Here is a 20,034-nt window from a genome sequence, read left to right on the forward strand (position 1 = left end):
GGACAGAGGGAATTCATGCACAACAGCCCACTAGGCCCAAAAGACTTTGGTTTCTACTCTGGGTAGGTCAGGAAGCTACTGGAGGATCAAGCGCCGTAGGGAAACAATCAGATCTGTCTTAAAAAGATCACTCAGACTGATATCTTGAGAACAGATGACAGGGGGATAATGATTAAAGCAGATTGAGTAGAACATTAAAGCAATGATTCAGGTGAGCAGAGGAGCTGGCATGGACCAGGGTAGTGGTGGAGGTAATCAGAAGACGGGAACTGTTGACAGGATGATATAAGGTAAAAGAAAGAGAGAAGTCAAGATCAGATCCAGGATTTGTGGCTAAAGCATAGAGACCGGGATGGGAAAGACTAGGGAAGAGTAGTCTGGGGGAGAGTTTTGGAATTTGGTTTGTGATACATTATGTGAAATGCCTTAGGGTGAAATGTTTGATGTTAATGATACTGACACTTGTTCATACAGCAAGCTATTCTGTACACTTTGCTTGTATTTACTAAACTTCAGAACAATCACATGAAGTTGGAATTAGTATTATCCCCCCCCTTTTTTTTGGGTAACAGATGGGGAAGCTGAGGTACAAAATGGTTAAAAACATCTCCCAAGGTCACAAAACTAATAAGCAGCTGAACCAGAATTAAATACAAGCAATCCAGATCCCAAGTCTGTCCTTGACTCCTATGCTATACTGTTTCTAAGATGGAAATACCACTCTGGAATTTATGGGAGATGTCTGGAGATAGAAACTTCAAAATCATCAGCATAGAGATGGTATTTAAATCCATGACACTGGATGAGACCATCAAGGCACAAGCCTAAGTAGAGAAGAGTCCACAGACTGAGAAGTAGGCAGCAATGTAAGGGAAAAGCAGGAAAGCAGGACCCCTTAATGCCAGATGAATAGTGTTTCAAGGAGTGGGAGGGATGGGCGATGTCAAATGCTGTTGATAGGCTGAGTAAATAGAACCACTGGAATAATAATACAGATGACTTGACAAGTGGTGAGGGTAAAAGTCTGATAAAGAGTGTTCAACAGAGGAAAGGAGAGCAGAAACTGGAGGTACCAAGAAGAAACCTCCGTTTAAAAAGTTTTGTTTTCATGCTAATGGACAATCCACTAGACAAAGAAAAACTGATTATGGAGGATGGGGGATAGCAATACTGAAGTAAATAAGAGCTGGAATAAGAATCTTGTGGAGGAGCTGGCCTCAGCTAGGAACACAGACAGTTTATCCCTTGAATAGGAGGGAAAACAGAGTGTATATGCACAGATGCATGTAGGTGAGAAGATGTGCTATTGTGTTTGAGAGTTCTCTTCCAGCTGATTCTATTTGCTCAGTGAAGTAGGAAGCAAGGTCATCAATTGAGAGAGAGAACAGAGTAAGAAATTCTGGAGATTTAAGGAAAAGGAAGGCATAGCCAAATAGTCATCTGAAAGTGAGAATAAACTGAACTAAATAAATGGAGACCATCTTGCTCATCGTTGATCTGGATAGCCTAGTACAGTTCCTAGTATGTTTTAGACACAACTGCGACCTGAGGCTTGAGAACCAGTGACTCTTTATGAATAGAAATTAAACAACTTCACAGGTTAATGAGTTTTGTTTTTTTTAGTCTAGAAAAGATCAGTGACCAGGGCATTTGACATATTAGTTGATCATGTTACAGGAAATACTGAAACCAAGATCAATGAAAATAGTCTAATGACTCCTGGGATTGTCTTTTTTATTTTTCCTTCTTTAGAAATTTATTATATTACACTTCAAAAACAAACCCTAAAAGGTGCATCTAATAAGATATGAGAGAAGGTAGATTTTATAGAAGAAAGGGCCTGGGAATTTAAAAAGCAGAAAGGAAGGGGAAGGAAAGAGGCAGTAGATAGCCCCTCACTTGTGGAGGAAAGGACCCAGAGTGGTCTAAGTACAGTCTGCCATTAAGGAGAAAACACAGGAAATCTAGACAGAATGTAGATGTGAGCACACTGACTTAACATGGTCGTAAATACCATTTAAATGTTTTACTCTTGAGAATTAGTTGCAACCAATATAACCAGGCGCTACTTTTCAACTATGTATTCTCTAAAACATAACCATTTCAAATGATGCCATTTAACAATAACAGCATAAAACTTGAAAAAAAATATATCTGACAGTACATTAACAGTATCTGTTAGAACAGATATTACAATATTTTTGGTGATTTTTATACAGTTAGAAGAGGTTAACCCCCTCCCCCAAATTAAATAATAGCCCAGGGAGGAGTTCACAAACTCAAATCCCCACAGGGTTAAAAGCAGGTAACAAAATGAGTGAAGCAGGTGGTGAGGATGACAGGGAGCTACAGTGATGTGGCAACAGGCAACCAAAGGCCGTAACGGTTCCTCAGCTCAGGCCACTGTTACCGCATACAGAGCGAGCTGTTCTGCCAGATCTGCCATTCCTAAAATAGATATAATAGCTTCAGTCTGAAAGCTTTCAATGTTTGAAATACTGGCAACTAATTTAAATTTATGTGTGCAGGCCACACAACATATGTTTGCGGGAAGCATTCAGGCCCTTGAGCCTAGGTGTCCCCCGCATCTGACACCTCTCCATTCACTGTAACGAAAGCGTCTTGAGGAAAGCAGAGGCCAACAAAGGGCAGAAGGCATGCAGCACTACGTTTCAGAAAGCCTTGGTTTCAGGGTAGGCACTGCCACTTACTACTAGCTGGGTGACCTCTTTGAGCTTGTTTATTCATTTGTAAAATGTAGTTTCATCAACTATCATGTCTAATTCACTGAACTGTTTTGGGTAGCAAGTTAGAAAGTAGGTCAAAACACATTACTAAGTATAAAGTTCATATAAATACAGTAGATGGCTGTGAGATACTGGAAAATATACACCGGTATCTGCCCCTGGTTCCTGGCACGGAGCTCCTGAAATCCTTGAAATTCCCCAAGCAATAAGAACACAAACAGCATCTCTTGTCCTGATATTTTGTTCTCTGACCCCATCCCTGACACAAGGCTCATAAATTCCTAAGTGATAAGACTACTAGGAGTATCTTTTGTCCAATGATACAATCCTGGGTGGGCTCCTGGATAAGAACTTGTCACCAGAACCACCAAGGCATGATGAGAAGCTTAGGATTTTCAGTCTTATTTCTCCATCCTCTAAAAAAGGAAGAGGAAATGGAATTGGAATTAATAATCTATTATGTCTACACGAGGAAGCCCCCACAAAATCCTAATAGTACAGGGTTCCGAGAGCTTCCAGGTTGGCAAACACTTCCACATGGAGAAGGCAGCATACTCCGATTTCACAGGGACAGAAGCTCTTGCCCTTGGGGCACTCCCAGACTTTGCCCTATGTATGTCTTCATTTGGCTCTTCAATGGTATCCTTTATCACGTCCTTTAATAAACTGGTAAATGTAACTGTTTACTTGAGTTCTGTGAGCTGTTCTAGCAAATTAATGAAACCTGAGGAGGAGGTCATGGGAACCTGCAATTCATAGTCAAATTTGTAGTCAAAGACAGAAGTTATTATGAGTAACCTGGGGACCGACTACCTGCAATTGGCAGCTAAAGTAGGTGGGACCAGTCTTCTGAGATTGAATCCTTAAATCTGTGGGATCTGACACTATCTCCAAGTAGACAGGGTTAGAACTGAGTTAAACTGTAGTGTCTCAGCTGGTGTCACTGAAAATTGCTTGTGTAGAGAAAAGAAAAATCTCTATACATTCAGTGACTAAAAGTAAAGTGTTCTGTGTCAGCAGTAAAGATACACACAGGACAAAGACTAACAGGAGGCAGATTAAACTGAGTTTTTCTAATACAATGGCTTTAAAAAGAGACCTAACAGGGTGGTCTAAAAACATTTTGTATCTTTATGTTCAGCCAGTTCCTCATAAAATGGTAATACAGATTTACTTAGCTCATGAGTTTCCTCAAATATATTAAAATTTAAAATCCTTTTCAAATGTTAAGGGCCATGTAATTTCTTGCTAATATTAATAAAACATTTGCCGAGTATAGCCAAATACACTAAGAGCTGTGTATAGTACTTTCTAAAAAGTTGAGAATATTCTTGGCTTTCCTAAAATAATGAGCAATTTAATGTAGCTAAGTTTAGAAAAAGATATTTCAGTCTTGGGTTTTTTTCTCCCCCTTCTAAGATGTATGTAATCTTACAATGGGTTAATAACACAGATCTGTAAGACACCCAGGTTTATCCGTTCCTCATTAATAAAGCTTTTGAAAATACTGTTTCCATTAGACGGAGGAACAGGGAGGTCAGGCCCCCGAAGGGAACAGGACAGAGTATTCAGGTCCAGGACAACTAAGGGAAAAGCAGCAGCAGTTCTCCGGGTCATCAGAAGTAATAATTCACTAGGGCTAATAATTCTTTCACCCATCTACTGTTATGCAAATATGTTTGGTGGAAATCTTGATAACTGTTGGACCATTAAAACACATGTAACATGAAGGCTAAGAAAGTATCAGAATTTATGAGGAGCTGCACTAGATAAACACTCCCTAACATACTGTTCTATGAGATTCTTCGTTTTTAGCTTTCATCAAAACACAAATGACTAAGCAAACTCAACAAACCAAATCTCTTTCACCAGATGACTTCTCTTGTAGATTAGTGTTGAAAGTGAGTTAAATGATGGCAACTTGAAAAGTACAAAAGGCTCCAAATTCAAGACAAGTTTTCATTTACAAGTAAATTTCTGGAAAGATTATGGGTGATGCTTTCCCCCACCTTGGTTTCCAAACTCTCTGAATGAATTAACTGTAATTAAAAGAAAATTGTACGTAAGAATAAACTGCCTGGCCATAAAAAGAATTCTCCCCACAATAACATAAGATTTCTATATTGTATCTCTATGAGATGGAGAGGATCACTAAACTTATCCTAGTAATTATTTCATGACATATAAAGTCGAATCATCATGCTGTACACCTTAAACATACATTGCTGTATGTCAATTATATCTCAATAAAACTGCAAGAATAAAAAGAATTCTAAGGGTCAGTTTGACAGAAAACAACAAATTTCTGTAAAGCAGGTATCCTTCAATTAAAAAATAAGTAAATTTTTTAAAAAAGAAAAAAAAAGAATTCTAAGGGTCATATTTGTTAACATTATGGGACAGATTAGTATCTTTTAAGAACATCTAACTAGTATGATTTAAACATCTCTAGATAAATAAAATGTTATTTGAACCATTGGAAAAGCTTCTTTAAAGCCTTAATAATAAAGTAAATTGACCAGACACAAAAATCCAAAATTAATTTGCTACCTTTAAAGAAGAAAGGTAGAAAGTTTTAAGAAGCTCTTTATTTACTAACATCTTTTTAAGGTTAAATCTTTTAAACTTTGCTTGTAAATAATCTGGAAATAGAGTGATTGTATAGCAAAGTGATTTAACAATGTAGACTCTGAAATCAGATTATCTGAGTTCAAATCCTAGACTCTACCACTTATTGTATCTGTGAATTCAGGCAGGTCACTTAACCCTCTGTAAACTTCAGTTTTCTCACTGTAAGACAGGATAAAATAATAATTTCAGGCTTACTGCAAGGATTAAGTGAGATAATTCATAGTTTTCTTTCTCATACCATATAAATTTGCGATGTAGCAAAATGCAGTGAAAATAGCTAAGAAGCATGGTGTGACCCAGTTCAGTGACATTAGATGCACAATGACCTCATAATACACAGCAACGAATATTGTCATCTGGGAACTGATTCTCACGTGATAGCTATTTTTGTTCTTTAACATGATGCTATAACCTTTTAAAAAAACACACTTTAACATATTTTTTTATAAACCATACTGATATTTTCTACATCCTAGCATTCATAGATAAGACTGCTTTACCAAAGTAGGTACATTAAAAACTGATCACTTAGAAAATACTTAAAATTATATTTTAATTGGGTTCATGTAAAATTGCTTTGAGAAATTATATTTGGAAAAGAAAAAATGCTCCACCAAAAAATTCACTTAACAATCATGATGCCTATTTATAAGTATGCAAATGTCTACAGGATTAATTCTTTCTAGATATAGATCTCACAGTCAATGGACCTGTTAATGTGACTCACATTCTATGGACCTGTTAATTTGAATTAGGCTCAAAGTACCTACTAAAAGTTTTACTGTGACATGTGTGGATACATTACATGACTTTTTATTTCAGACTGATAGCAGTTACTGAATAAACCATTCAATCTAAAATCCTTCCAACTTGTTTACTTTAGTATAATGGTAGCTTAAACCAGAAGTGAAGTGAAAGTGTTAGTTGCTCAGTTGTGTCCAACTTTTGGTGACCTCATGGAGTACGCCAGGCTCCTCTGTCCATGGAATTCTCCAGGCAAGAACACTGGAGTGAGTAGCCATTCCCTTCTCCAGGGGATCTGCCTGACCCAAGGATTGAACCCAGGTCTCCTGCATTGGAGGCAGATTCTTTACCATCTGAGCCGCCAGGGAAGCCCAACTTAAACCATGCCGGGGGGGAAAAAAAGAGTTACAACTAAAATACTTAACTGAGAAGGAAATGGAAACTAATCATTTTAAAAAACTAGTCTTCTTAGGGACTTCCCTGGCAGGCCAGCAGTTAAGACTCCGAGCTTCCACTGTAGGGGGCACAGGTTTGATCCCCGGTCAGGGAACTAGGATGCCGCATGCCATGTGGTGTGTCCAAAAAGAAAAAAAAATTCTTTAAAGTAATAAAACCACCCAGTGAAAAATTAACTGTGATGAAATTTTTATATTTTATATTCACATAAACACATAAACTTTTAGTAATGTACACTGAGTTATAAAAATGACAGTAGTTTTTTCTTATACTGTCTCAGTCTGACTTATTTTGTGGCACTTAACTCAAAACTAAACAATAAGCTTAGACACAAAAATGTTAAAAATCTATTTTTGTACTGTCATCCTATATATTATAAGGAAATATGAACACTGAATAATCATTCTTTAAAAAGCATCTACATAAAGAACATTACACATATGATATACATTTGATAGATTACTAATTAAGATAGTTTTTCTTAAATTACCATCCCAGGTTAAAAACCACAGGATCCCCAAGGATAAGTTCACATACTTTACTTGTTTCACCTGAAATTTAACTTAAATTGAAAAAAAGTAATTGCAATGAATGTAAAACTGGGGATACATTTAATTTTCACTTCAATTTAGTATTTCTTCCTACTTCTCTGTCAATATTGAGCACTAAGTAAAGTCTACTTGTTCAAAAATATTCTAATATGAACAATTTTGCTAAATCAAATTAAATTTATTTTAATACCTAGTTTTGAGAAAGCAATTCTTTTTTAACCTACTTGATTTATTTATTGGACTTTCCTAGGAATTATGAGATTTAGTATCAACAAACACACAGGTAATATAGACAGCAGCTTCCAGATTCATTAATTTCCATATTCCGTCAAATCAATTCCTGTATTATAAAGAAACCAAAGCTGTACTTCTTTTTAAAAAATACATCAATGCTATACTAGGGGTGTAACTCCTTATAAAGCAAGGCACGAATGTGGCATCAAACTTACTTTTCCAAAGAAGCCTTTGAAGAACTTCCTTTCCTGGAGGAACAGGGGGACAAGTCGAGCGCTATTATTGTATGGGCTAAATGTCCCAGGGTTTCACAGCAATAAGCACACACAGAGGGTAGGTGAAGGGCAAAGTAGGAGAAGGGGAGGGAGTGAGAGTTTTAAAGAGTTATCCATACCAGGAGTGACAGGGAAAAAGGAAGGGTGCATGAAAATGCAGGGAAACATACTGTATGGCCTAAGAATCCACAGAAAGAGAAGAAATCAGAACCTGTATTCATGCAGAGCAACTAGTTACTTTAGCATTCTCTTTTGACTTATAAAACAGATTATTCAAATTTGGCAGCAGAGAAAAAGATTATGACATACTGATTTGGTGAGATTTGCATTTAAATTTTCATAATAGTAAGTGGTAAATATATTGGTAGATATACATTTTTCAATTTAAAATCAGTGGTTGAATATGTGGAAGTCACCAACTAAAAAACCACACTCAAATGATCACACAGTAACATTAAAAAATGCTACACTTAAATTATAAGTGTGCAGCGAGGGTCCTTGTCAGACTTTTTCTTGCTGAGTTAAAGAATTCTTACTAATGCATTAGGACTGATTTATATGTATGTAGGTGCTGATCAATTCCATAGCAATCATGGGAAGTTAATAGATATCTTCAATTTCAAACACAGAATAAATCATCTATAAAGAACACAAGACCAATGCTTTCACTGGAGTTGAGAAAACTAATATATTTGAGAACCAAACCACATCTGTGAGCCACAGCTGAAATCTGAGGAATATGGTCGTATTTTCTTTTAAAATTCTGTTTTAGAATAAAGAAATTCCCATTGACAGTTATAAGTATGTATAGGTAAAAAAGAGACAAGTGTTTGTGATCCCAGCACAAATTTTTAAGCATATACAAATTTTGAAGACTGGCCACCATGTAAAGTCTGAAGAATTTATGCAAAGTAGATGAGTTCTAACTCACCCACGCTAGCTTAACATTTCTTCATTTTGGCTGAACTATACTTTAAACCTTTGCCTTTTATAAACTGTTATTAACAGTGAAAAAATGCCTAGAAAAAGACAACTGTACAGAAATTTGACTCTCTGAGATAATTTATCTAAGAGGACGGTATGGTTAGATAGCATTACCAACTCAATGGACATGAATCTGAGCAAACTTAAGAGATCGTGGAAGACAGAGGTGCCTGGCAAGCTGCAGTCCACAGGGTCACAAAGAGTCGGACGTGACTGAACAACAACAGATAATTTATAAATTCATTCAATATTCTCAAACACTAAATAACTTTTTCTCTAGGTTTTGAAAAATCACAAACAGCATCAAATATTTCCACAAAATGTTTTCAATTTAAGTTAGAAATATAATAAGGAAAGTGGGTAGTTACACAGTAAGACTAAGCTTATTTCTGCTGCCAAGTTTGGTGACTCTAGTTTTGTTAGACTTTTAGGTAACCACCAGCTTTTAAAAGATGCAGGCCATGTTAAAAGATTCACCATTCTTTAGGGACAGGACGGTATCAGAAGAAGATTCATTAATATTTAATTTAGCTCCCAGAAAAGCTCCTGTTAAACATGGAGTTTGCCTTCTTTTTATAAAAGACCTCAGATGTTAATGAAAAAAGATGACGTGCAAAATGCATCAAGAGACAGTTATTAGATTAGAGAATAAAACTAATTTAAAAAACAATTATGATTCTTTTACCTGCTAAAATAAGAACATATATTAAAACAAATATATCAAATAGTGAATAAAAAACCAACATATTAGAAACTGGTAGTGTAATGACACTAGTTTAAAACCAAGACAGAGTGAGAAAGACATTTACAGAGACAATGGGAAGAAAAGACATTTTAAAAGGTCATCTTGCACCAGTATCAAGCAAGATAACCAAAGACCCAAAACACTTTTTACAAAATTAGTACTTCTTACTCTGCAACTATGTCATAAAGGCACTGAAAATGGGCAGCAGTTGATTCTGTCATTTATCTTATACAATCTACACCCCGAAGTGGCTAAGTAAATTATGCCACAAAGTAAATGAATTGAAAATACTGTACCTAACTTTATGAATATATGTAAAAAAAATTTAAACATATCTATGCTCTGAGAAGTATATGTTGTTTAATTAAAATATTTTTTCATATGAGAATATTAAACATGTTGATAACTTCTAATTGAAGTTAAAGTAATCCTAAATTTTAAGGAATCACTTGGAAGGAAATAAAAAAACTGTATTTGAAAATTATCTTGCTTCTTCAATCTCCCACAAATTTAAAAAGCACTAGAACATTATATTTTTAGTTCAACAATCATTTGAGTGATAGGTTTAAGATTGTTTGTTTTCCTATTTAACTGGTACATCTGAGCTACGTAATTCTTTAAATTTTAAAACTTTTTGGCATTCAAACTTACTCCAGACATGTTATTTCTTCTTCAGTCCGTAGGTTTGTACATTTTTATGTTTGCTTCCATTTATTTGAAACTCTAAGAAGAGTATCTATCATCTATGAAAATAAACACATCTCCAGACACAGTTTTTGGCACAACATAAGCATCTAGCACAGTAGATTACAGATGTTTGTTAGATGAATGTTTGGTAAAAGGAGGAAAAAAGGCATCTAGAAATTTCTGTGTAGTAAAAATATGAAAAAATAAAAATCATGTATTTTTGTAGACTAACATGGTATGATCTGAGGATGAACAACATCTGAAGAATTCCAACTTTCTGCAACTGTTTTCATACAGCATTAGAAAGGGTATTAGTAGAAGGGGAAGTTTCATTGAGTATTAACAAATGGGAAACTGACACAGAGAGCTTAGCCCAGTGCTCTGTGACAACCTAGAGGGTTCAAGAAGGAGGGGATATATGTATATTTATGGCTGATTCACGTTCCTATACAGCAGAAAACCAACACAACTTTGTAAAGCAATCATCCTTCAATTAAAAAGTTTTAAAAGTGTTCCTAATCTTATTCTCTTAGTGAACTTAGAATTATTTTGTTAAATAAGGGATTGAATTTAAGTTTCTTGGAAAACTGTATTATCTGAGGCTGCATTTAACTGGGGAACATATTTAGGTGGACATGGCAAGTCTATAAAACTATGAAGTTCCTTTAATATTAATGATGATTAAATGAAGAGCACAGGTAAAACTAAGACGGCATTCAAACATTTAAGAATTTAAATAACCAAAATCTGAGGTAAGGGATATGTGTGTGTATCTGAATGTTGTTCTGGGTTGTCCTTTTTTAAGTTTTTTGCATACCATAATCAGTTATTTTTCTCCTCCTTTCCTTTCTATAATCGATTTAGACATTTGTTGGAAAACACAATCCACTTCAACGAGTTGGTTGCTTCCTTGATTTTATATCTTTTATATTGAGGAATTACATATAAGAGGTCATATAAAATACACCAAGAAGCAGAAAAGTTTTGATTAAGCAAATTGAGGGGTAAAAAAAAAGCACTCATTCATTAGTAGCCAAACTTGTGGCAGCCTAGCATACCAGCAAACCCAAAGCAACAAGTATTTAATGCTGTCTGGGGCAAGGGCATGCAGAAGTAATGCTTAAAGCTTTCATAGCAAAGGCGGGAAAGGCTACACATTGGAGAAAAGGAAGGCTGTGAAAAGGGCTGTCAGAATCTAAGAAACATTCTTCAAACCTATCCAAACTATGAAGTTAACACTTTAACCTGAATCTTTATGAACTCTGAACTCCTTTTATTAAACACACAGGCATGTGCCTGGGATGTACTCTATGGCATAATAGGCAAAATGGACATTATTGATCCTTGAAAAGGACTCTCCACTTCAAGTATGCTGAAGTGTGTGCAAAAGGCAGGGAAATACTTAATGTTAGAGGAGTACAGGGAAGGAAACTGGGGAGTAGCAGTAATGATAGTAAGTCTCCCCAAAATAAAACTCACTAGCCATTAACAGATATCTCTATTTTATACTTTTTTTCCTGGAAAGCTGTTTCCTACAGATTTAAAATTACTTATTTATAACCCAGTTATCACAGTTAGGTTAAGTGACTAACTGAAATAGTTTTACCCTGGTTTTAGAATATCTATAAGAGTTCATCTATAAGAGTTCATACCACTAGTTTAACATGAGTTCTGAATTAAAACTATCTTAGATAATGTCTGGCCTATACTGAAGAAGCTCGTCATTAAAACTTACGTCTTTGGATGGACAACGTGAAATGCTCTTTATTAATGAGAGCACATCTTTTGCCTTAAAAGAACACTGATCTCACTGGATAGTGGGTCAATGAAATTTACTGAGCAAAATCTTTTGAGAGAGTGTTTATAGCATATAGAGCAACACTGGTAACCATCAAATACATACAGCTTTCAATCTTTTTACAGCATCTTCACAGATGTGCATTCCTCTTGATTCATCAACTTCTACGTGCCCAAGGTACTGTAGAAAGAAGAGGAGAGTTAGGGATACTGCTGAGCTTACTGAGTGGCTACTATATGGCAGACATTATGTGGTAGAAAACTGAATACTAAAATTCCACTCAAGAAACTCATAGCGTTACAGAACAGTTACTGTGACTTTACTTATCCTTGGTGTCCTCATATGAATGAGATTTAGAATAAAGGTCTCAAAGAGTTGTTAAAGGGAAGTAGGTGAAAAAGCATATGATAAGGAAAGGCAAATGTCAAGCTAACATTCAGGTAAATACTACCTGAATCTACTGAATCTGAGGCATAAAAGCTTGTGCTAGACACTGTATCTCCAGACTTAAAAAATAGTCGTAAAACAAAGCATATGTGTGTGTATATACTGAAAATGTACAAAGAAAAATAACAGCTATTCAAGGCCTGAAGAGATCACATACTCTTTTTATGGGAAGCACATAAGAAGATGGCTGAAAACTAAAATTTTAAAGACAGTACTTCTGAGCTTTAAAATATGTATAGAACTTGAAGAAGCCGTACGGGAAAGGCTGGAAAACTATTTTAGGCAGGGAGAATTTAACAAAAGCTATAGGTGTAGACTAGAATAACAATACATCAGCAAGTTTTCCTCATCTGGCAAGAATATGAGGTATATGCAGCTATGAAACTTGAATACTGAAATGAGTCTGTACTGAAGCCCAGAGACAATGGAGAGCTAAAAGGCTTTTTTTTTTTTTTTTGCAAGATAGTAATATTATTCAAATTGTATCTTAGTATGGGAATAGTCTTGGGTCAGAAAGTACAAGGAATGATGGCAATATCACAAATGCTGTTTTAAAAGGAAATTTAGAGTCTGGTTCTGGTAAGAGGGGAGTAGACATGCCTTACCCTGTCCTGGCTTCCCAGGTGGCACTAGTGGTAAAGAACCCACTGTCAATGAAGGAGACTTAAAGAGATGCAGGTTCGATCCCTGGGTTGGGAAGATCCCCTGGAGAAGTAAATGGAAGCCCACTCCAGCATTCTTGCCTGGAGAATCCCATGGATAGAGGAGCCTGGTGGGCTACAGTCCATAGGGTCGCACAGAGTTGGACACGACTGAAGTAACTTAGCATAGCACGGCATCCTGTCCCACACTCTGAATGAAATCATAAAACCAGAACAGAATGCATGGAGCACCTATCTGAGTTCTCTGTAAAGAGTGTAAGATAATCAGAGAATATCAGAATTCAAGGTATTTCTGAACTGGCAGGGAGTTTACCTCCCATGCCCCTCCTCCCTCCTTTGGTCCCTCCAGCTTGAACTTAACACAGCCAGATATTCAAAAGGGAATGCTATGGCACAGTCAGAATTCTGGGAGAAGCACTCTATCTCTGGCTCAAGGACCAGGTACGGGAATACCTTATCCTCAAATATAGGAATCCCCATCCCTTTTATTTATTTATTTTTGTTCTTTCACACCCCAATCCCCAGGAAACCCTGTGGTGGTGTCAGTGGGAGCAGCAAGGGAAACCTGCAAGAGTCACGCACCTCTCACAGACTGTGATTCCAGAAAGGTGGAGTCAACACTCCTAATCCCCACTTCTGCTTTCTTACCCTCTCCCTGAATCTCCCACCATTTGGCCCTGGATGAAGGTGAAACAGTAGCAATTCATGGGCATAATAACTAGTGCCATAGGAAACACAGGCATACAGAGTTTAAGTAACTTGCTCAAAATCATTCAGCCAGTGAATGTTCAAACCTAAGCAGCCTGATCCACAATAGTCTTACAATGCTCACATAGTGAATTTTTCATTTTTACTCCTATCTTTCCAATACTGACTGAATACATAAAACCTACATAATTAAAATCAATTTAGGAAACTGCTGGACTTTAGAGAACAAAATACCTGAGGTATCAATCATAAGGGCAAAATAATTAAATGTCTAAAAAATTGTAACTGCTGTAATTTTGAATAAATACAAAACAGCAAGATTCACTTTTAAGTGAATCAAGTAATATATTCAGTTATATATATTTTATATATTCATCTTCAGATTCTTTTTTATTATAGGTTATTACAAGATATTGAATATAGCTCCCTGTGCTATAAGTAGGTACTTATTGGTTATCTATTTTATATACAGTAGTGTGCATCTGTTAGTCCCAAACTCCTGATTTATCCCTTCCCTCCCCTTTCCCATTTAGTAACTGTAAGTACATTTTTTATGTCTGTGAGTTTGTTTCTGTTTTGCAAGTTCATTTGTATCATCTTTTTTAGATTCCACATATAAGAGACATCATATATTTGTCTTTCCCTGTCTGACTTCTTCACTTAGTATGATAATCTCTAGGTCCACTCATGTTGCTGCAAATGACATTACTTCATTCTTTCTTATGGCTGAGTAATATTCCATTGTGTGTGTGTGTGTATACCACATCTCCTTTATCCACTCATCTGTTGATGGATACTTAGGTTGCTTCTACGTCTTGACTACTGTAAACAGAGCTGTTATGAACACTGGTGCATGTATCTTTCGTGTGTATGTGTGTGCATCTTTATGTTTTGGCCGCACGACGCAGCTTGTGGGATCTTCGTTCCTCAACCAGGGATGGAACTAGGTGGAAGCGTGCAGTCTTAACCACAGGACTGCCAGGGAAGTACCTGCATATATCTTTTGGAATTATAATTTTCCTCAGATATATGCCCAGGAGTGTGATCGCTGGATCATAGGGTAATTCTATTTTTAGTTTGTTTTTTTTTTTTAAAGGAAACTCCATACTGTTTTCCATTGTGGCTGTACCAGTTTATATTCCCACCAATAGTGCAGGAGGGTTCCCTTTTCTCCAAACCCTTGTCAGCATTTATTATTTGTAGGCTTTTTGATAATGGCCCTTCTGACTGCTGTGAGGTGATACCTCTTTGTAATTCTGATTTGCATTTTTCTAATAATCAGAAAGTTGAGCATCTTTTACTGTGCCTGTTGGCCATCTCTATGTCTTCTTTGAAGTAATGTCTATTTAGGTCTTCTATTAACCTTTTGAATGGGTTGTTTGTTTTTTCATATTATGCTGTATGAAATGCTTATATATTTTGGAAATTAAGACCCTGTTGGTCATGTCATTTGCAAGTATCTTCTGCCAGTCCACAGGTTGTCTTTTGTCTATGACTTCCTTAGCTGTGCAAAAGTTTTTAAGTTTGAGTAAGTCCCATTTGTTTACTTTTATTTCTTTTGCATTGGGAGACTGATTTAAGAGAATATCGCTAGGATTTACGTCAGAGAATGTTTTGCCTAGGTTCTCTTCTAGGAGCTTTATGGTGTCATGTCTAATATTTAAGTCTTTAGGACATTTTGAGTTTGAGTTATTTTTGTGTGTGGTGTGAGGGAGTTTTAACTTCACTGATTTATATGTGGCTGTCCAGTTTTCCTAACACCACTTCCTGAAGAGACTGTCTTTTCTCCAATGTATATTCTTGCCTCTTTTGTCAAAGATTAACTGATAGGTGTATGTGTTTATTTCTGGGTTCTCTACTCTGTTCCACTGATCCATGTGTCTGATTTTATGCCAATACCATGCTGTTTTAACTGGTTTTTCCAGTGGTCATGTATGGATGTCAGAATTGGACTGAGCGCAGAATTGATGCTTTTGAACTGTGGTGTTGGAGAAGACTCTTGAGAGTTCCTTGGACTGCAAGGAGATCCAACCAGTCCATCCTAAAGGAGATCAGTCCTGGGTGTTCACTGGAAGGACTGATGCTGAAGCTGAAACTCCAATACTTTGGTCACCTCATGCAAAGGGTTGACTCACTGGAAAAGACCCTGATGCTGGGAGGGATTGGGGGCAGGAGGAGAAGGGGAAGACAGAGGATGAGATGGATGGATGGTATCACCATGACTCGATGGACATGAGTTTGAGTAAACTCCGGGAGTTGGTGATGGACAGGGAGGCCTGGTGTGCTGCAATTCATGGGGTCGCAAAGAGTCGGACACGACTGAGCAACTGAACTGAACTGAACTGAAACAACTACTACTACTGTAGCTTTGTAGTTCTGTCTGAAGTTGGGAGGCAGGTCGTGGTTAATGCCTCCAGCTTTGTTCTTTTTCCTCAGGATTGCCTTGGCAATTCTGGGTCTTCTGTGTTTTCACATAAGTTTTAGGAGTATGTGTTCCACTTCTTTGAAAAATGTCATAGGTAATTTGATAGGAATTGCATCAAAATTTGTAGATTGCTTTGGGTAGTATGACCATTTTAACAATATTAATTCTTCCAACCCAAGAGTATGGGGTATCATTTCACTTCTTGGAACTGTCTTCAATTTCCTTTATCAATGTTTTACAGTTCTCATCATGTAAGTCTTTCACCTCTTTGGTCAGGTTTACTCCCAGGTATTTTAGCTTTTTTGATGTAATTTTAAGCAGGATTTTTTTTTTTTTTTTTTTTAAACTTGTTCTTTCCACTATTTTATTGTTAGTGTAAATAAATGGAACAGATTTCTGTATGTTAATATTGCATCCTGCAACTTGCTGAACTCATTTATCAGTTCTAAAAGTTTCTGTGTAGAGTTTTTAGGGTTTTCTATATAAAGCATCATGTCATCTGCATATGATGAATATTAACCTCTTCCCTTCCAATTTGGAGAAATGAATAGAGATTTCAAAGTGTTTCCAAAAGATTTTATTCTATCACTTTGATCAACTCAACTGGTCACATACAGGTATTTATGATGGGGGGGTGGGGGGGAGAGGGGGAAAGGGGGAAGACTTAATTAAAAGACTTGGTAAAAAGAAGAAAATAAAAGTATCTCACATGGACTGACTCAGTCACATAATCTATTTTAGAAATGTGGAAATGGAAATCAGCCTTGTGTCTATGAAAAAAAACATGCCAATTGAAAAAAACATTATTAAAAAGGTCTCTTTTCCTCTCTGAGACACTATCTCACTGAAGAACTGCAGCTGATTTATGCTTTAATGGCTAAAATATTTGACACTGCGACTTCTTTTGTCTGTATGCCTTTTCTAAACTCCCTCTGAGTCAGGGACTTTTATTCACAAAAATGTAGCTTAGAAAAACTAGTATGTAGAATTTCATTCTTGGATGAATTACATCATTTTTCATTTTCTTGAAAAAAAATTTTTTAAAGTAGATTATCCCTCTGCTTTCATATTGTTATCCATGAGAAGAATTGCAGAGCTCTGATGTAAGAGACTACATAGTCAGTAGTTCTCAACATTAACAAAAAGTGACAGTCATTAATTTATAAGAAGCTATAAGGCACATTATCACATGCACATAGCCTATGTTATATAGCAAATACAGGATGCAGATGCACACAACATACATCAAACCTTGTTTAGGGGCTTTAATCAAAAAGAAGTAGCTAAGTTAAAATGGACTATTTTTAATGTATAAATTTGGAGCACAATTACATTTGAACAATTGATCTAAGCTAAATATATATGGGAACTCCCCAGTGGTCCAGTGACTAGGACTCTGTGCTTTCATTGCTGAGAGCCGGGGTTCAATCCCCGGTCACAGAACTAAGACCCCACAAGTCACTCAGCACAGCAAAAAAAAAAAAAAAAAAACCAAAAACTAAGCATATGGGTTAAATCTAATCACTTAAATTTAAAGCTTAAAATAAAGAGATTAAAAAAACTTCCCCTTCCAAATGAGACACTAGATGTCAAAAAAGTTAAGTGCTTTAGACAAGGCCATATAACTAGCAAATTAACAGGTGATAGGTCTGACAGTACTGAAAAGTACTAAACTACACGCATAATCAGGGTACCCTGCTACTTACATGATTTCACTTCTACTTGTGCCATCTGCTCTCAACACACTGGACTCCTTGCTGTGTCTCCAGCATACCAGGTTTTCTCCTGCCCCAGAGCCTCTGTACTTGCTGCCCTGCTGTCTACAATCTGGTTCCTTAGACACCTGAGAATTTGCTTTCTTTTTTTGGGTCTTTGGTAAAAAAAAAAAAATCACTTTTCATGAGGGCTTCCCTGATGATCCTATTTTAAATCTCACCCTCCATTGCACTTTCTTAACACCTCATTCCCTTTTTATATATTAGGTACTGTGTATATATTTATTTGTTCGTTGTTAATATACACTAGAAGGTATACACCGTGCAAAGATGTTGTCTGTTTTGTTCCCTTGTGTTCACGGCGCCCAGATGTCTGCAACACAGCAAGCACTCAGTGAGTATCTTTTGACTATATCAGTGGGTTACTGGACTCACAGAGAAGGAAATGTAACACATTACTTAGTGCCATCTTAAACAATAATAAGTCATAATAATGAAAACTTTTACAATAAACTTAAGACAGACAATGGTGTAGGACAGAATGCAAATGTTAAGAGCTATATAAGGTTAAAAAGAAAAGCATAGCTGACATAAGTTTGAAGGTAGGAGAACATGTCACAATTTATGTTAAAAACTTATCTGAAATATCTCATCGCTCCAATGCAAAGACACATTTTTTTCAAATTTCTAATGTTTCAGAAAGAAGAGCAAATTATGACGTACTAGCCACTGCCAGCATCCTAGCAAGCTTATATGTGAATATAATGTATCTGTTCAACCAACTGCCACTTCAGTTGATTTATTTCATTGGTATCATACATGATTGAACATTAAATTTTACAGTGTGAAGCAGCTTTGAAATGGAACATTGAGTACGCAGAAGACTGTCACACTCAAGCAGTAAAATTGTAAGCAAGAGAAAATAGCTCATCTCCTGGGATATATAGAATTTTTACAGCTAAGAGAGGTTGGTATGACCAGTGTGTAAGTCCTCAGGCACCAAACATCTATCAAAAACTTGACTCCTTTTCAAGAGAAGATATTTAACTTGCAGTGTTTTTTAAAAAATCAATTAAGGAAAACACCCAAGAAATAAGAAATGCAGATTAAAAACTTCAACATTCAGTAGTTATCTAACCAACAACAACAAGAGCAGCAGCAAGTATTTATTGTGTGTACTCACTATGTGCTTGGAGAAGGCAATGGCAAACCACTCCAGTACTCTTGCCTGGAAAATCCCATGGATGGAGGAGCCTGGTAAGCTGCAGTCCATGGGGTCTCGAAGAGTCAGACACAACTGAGCAACTTCATTTTCACTTCTCACTTTCATGCACTGGAGAAGGAAGTGGCAACCCACTCCAGTGTTCTTGCCTGGAGAATCCCCGGGATGGGGGAGCCTGGTGGGCTGCCGTCTATGAGGCCGCACAGAGTCGGACATGACTGAAGCGACTTAGCAGCAGCAGCAGCACTATGTGCTAGCGGTGTGTTTTTATATAATGTATCTACTCATTTAATTTTCACGTGTGCTAAGTCGCTTCAGTCCTGTTCGACTCTTTGTGATCCCATGGACTGTAGCCTACCAGGCTCCTTGGTCCATGGGATTCTCCAGGCAAGAATATTGGAGTGGATTGCAGTGCCCTCCTTCAGGGGATCTTCCTGACCCAGGGATCGAACCCACATCTCTTATGTCTCCCCATATATTCTTTTTCAGATTCTTCTCCCTCATAGGTTATTACAAAATATTTAGTACAGTGCTCTGTGCTGTACAGCAGGTCCTCCCTGGTTATCTTTTTTATATTAATATACAATAGTGTATATATGTTAATCCCAAACTCCTTGTCTACCCTGCACCCACTTCCCCTGGTAACTGTAAATCTGTTACCTGTATCTGAGCTTCTAGTTTGCACTGATACATAAGTTCATTAAAAAAAAGTTTTTTTAAAGATTCCATATATAATAGCAATATAGTATGTTATTTGTCTTTTTCTTTCTGGCTTACTTCTGGCTTAGTGTGATAATTTCCAAGTCCATCCATGTTGCTGCCAAAGGCATTATTTCATTCTTTATTTATTTATGGCTGCGCTGGGTCTTCATTGCTATGGATGTGCCTTCTCCAGGCGCAGTGAACGGGGGCAAGGGCTTCTCATCACAGTGGCTTCTCTTGCTGTGGAACACAGGCTCTATGCTCGCAGGCTTCAGATGTTATAGCACATAGGCTTCAGAAG

The 20,034-nt window shown here is 36.7% G+C and overlaps 1 protein-coding gene across 9 annotated transcripts in view; it reads right to left on the bottom strand.

Moving 5' to 3' along the window:
• Positions 1–20,034, bottom strand: part of NUMB (NUMB endocytic adaptor protein) — a 154,033-nt gene that overhangs the window by 22,488 nt on the left and 111,511 nt on the right. For 5 of the 9 annotated variants that reach the window (XM_065940263.1, XM_065940264.1, XM_065940269.1 and 2 more), the window contains 2 exons: positions 11,958–12,032; positions 7,579–7,611 (listed from right to left, as the gene is read on the bottom strand). The exons of 1 other annotated variant lie outside the window; for it this stretch is intronic. In XM_065940263.1, coding sequence (XP_065796335.1) covers positions 7,579–7,611; positions 11,958–12,032 — 108 coding nt within the window. The remainder of the gene's footprint in view (positions 1–7,578; positions 7,612–11,957; positions 12,033–20,034) is intronic. 3 more of the 9 variants (XM_065940267.1, XM_065940270.1, XM_065940265.1) reach the window with 1 other exon arrangement.

The sequence above is a fragment of the Muntiacus reevesi genome, chromosome 7 (genome assembly GCF_963930625.1).
Source record: "Muntiacus reevesi chromosome 7, mMunRee1.1, whole genome shotgun sequence".
Taxonomy (NCBI): domain Eukaryota; kingdom Metazoa; phylum Chordata; class Mammalia; order Artiodactyla; family Cervidae; genus Muntiacus; species Muntiacus reevesi.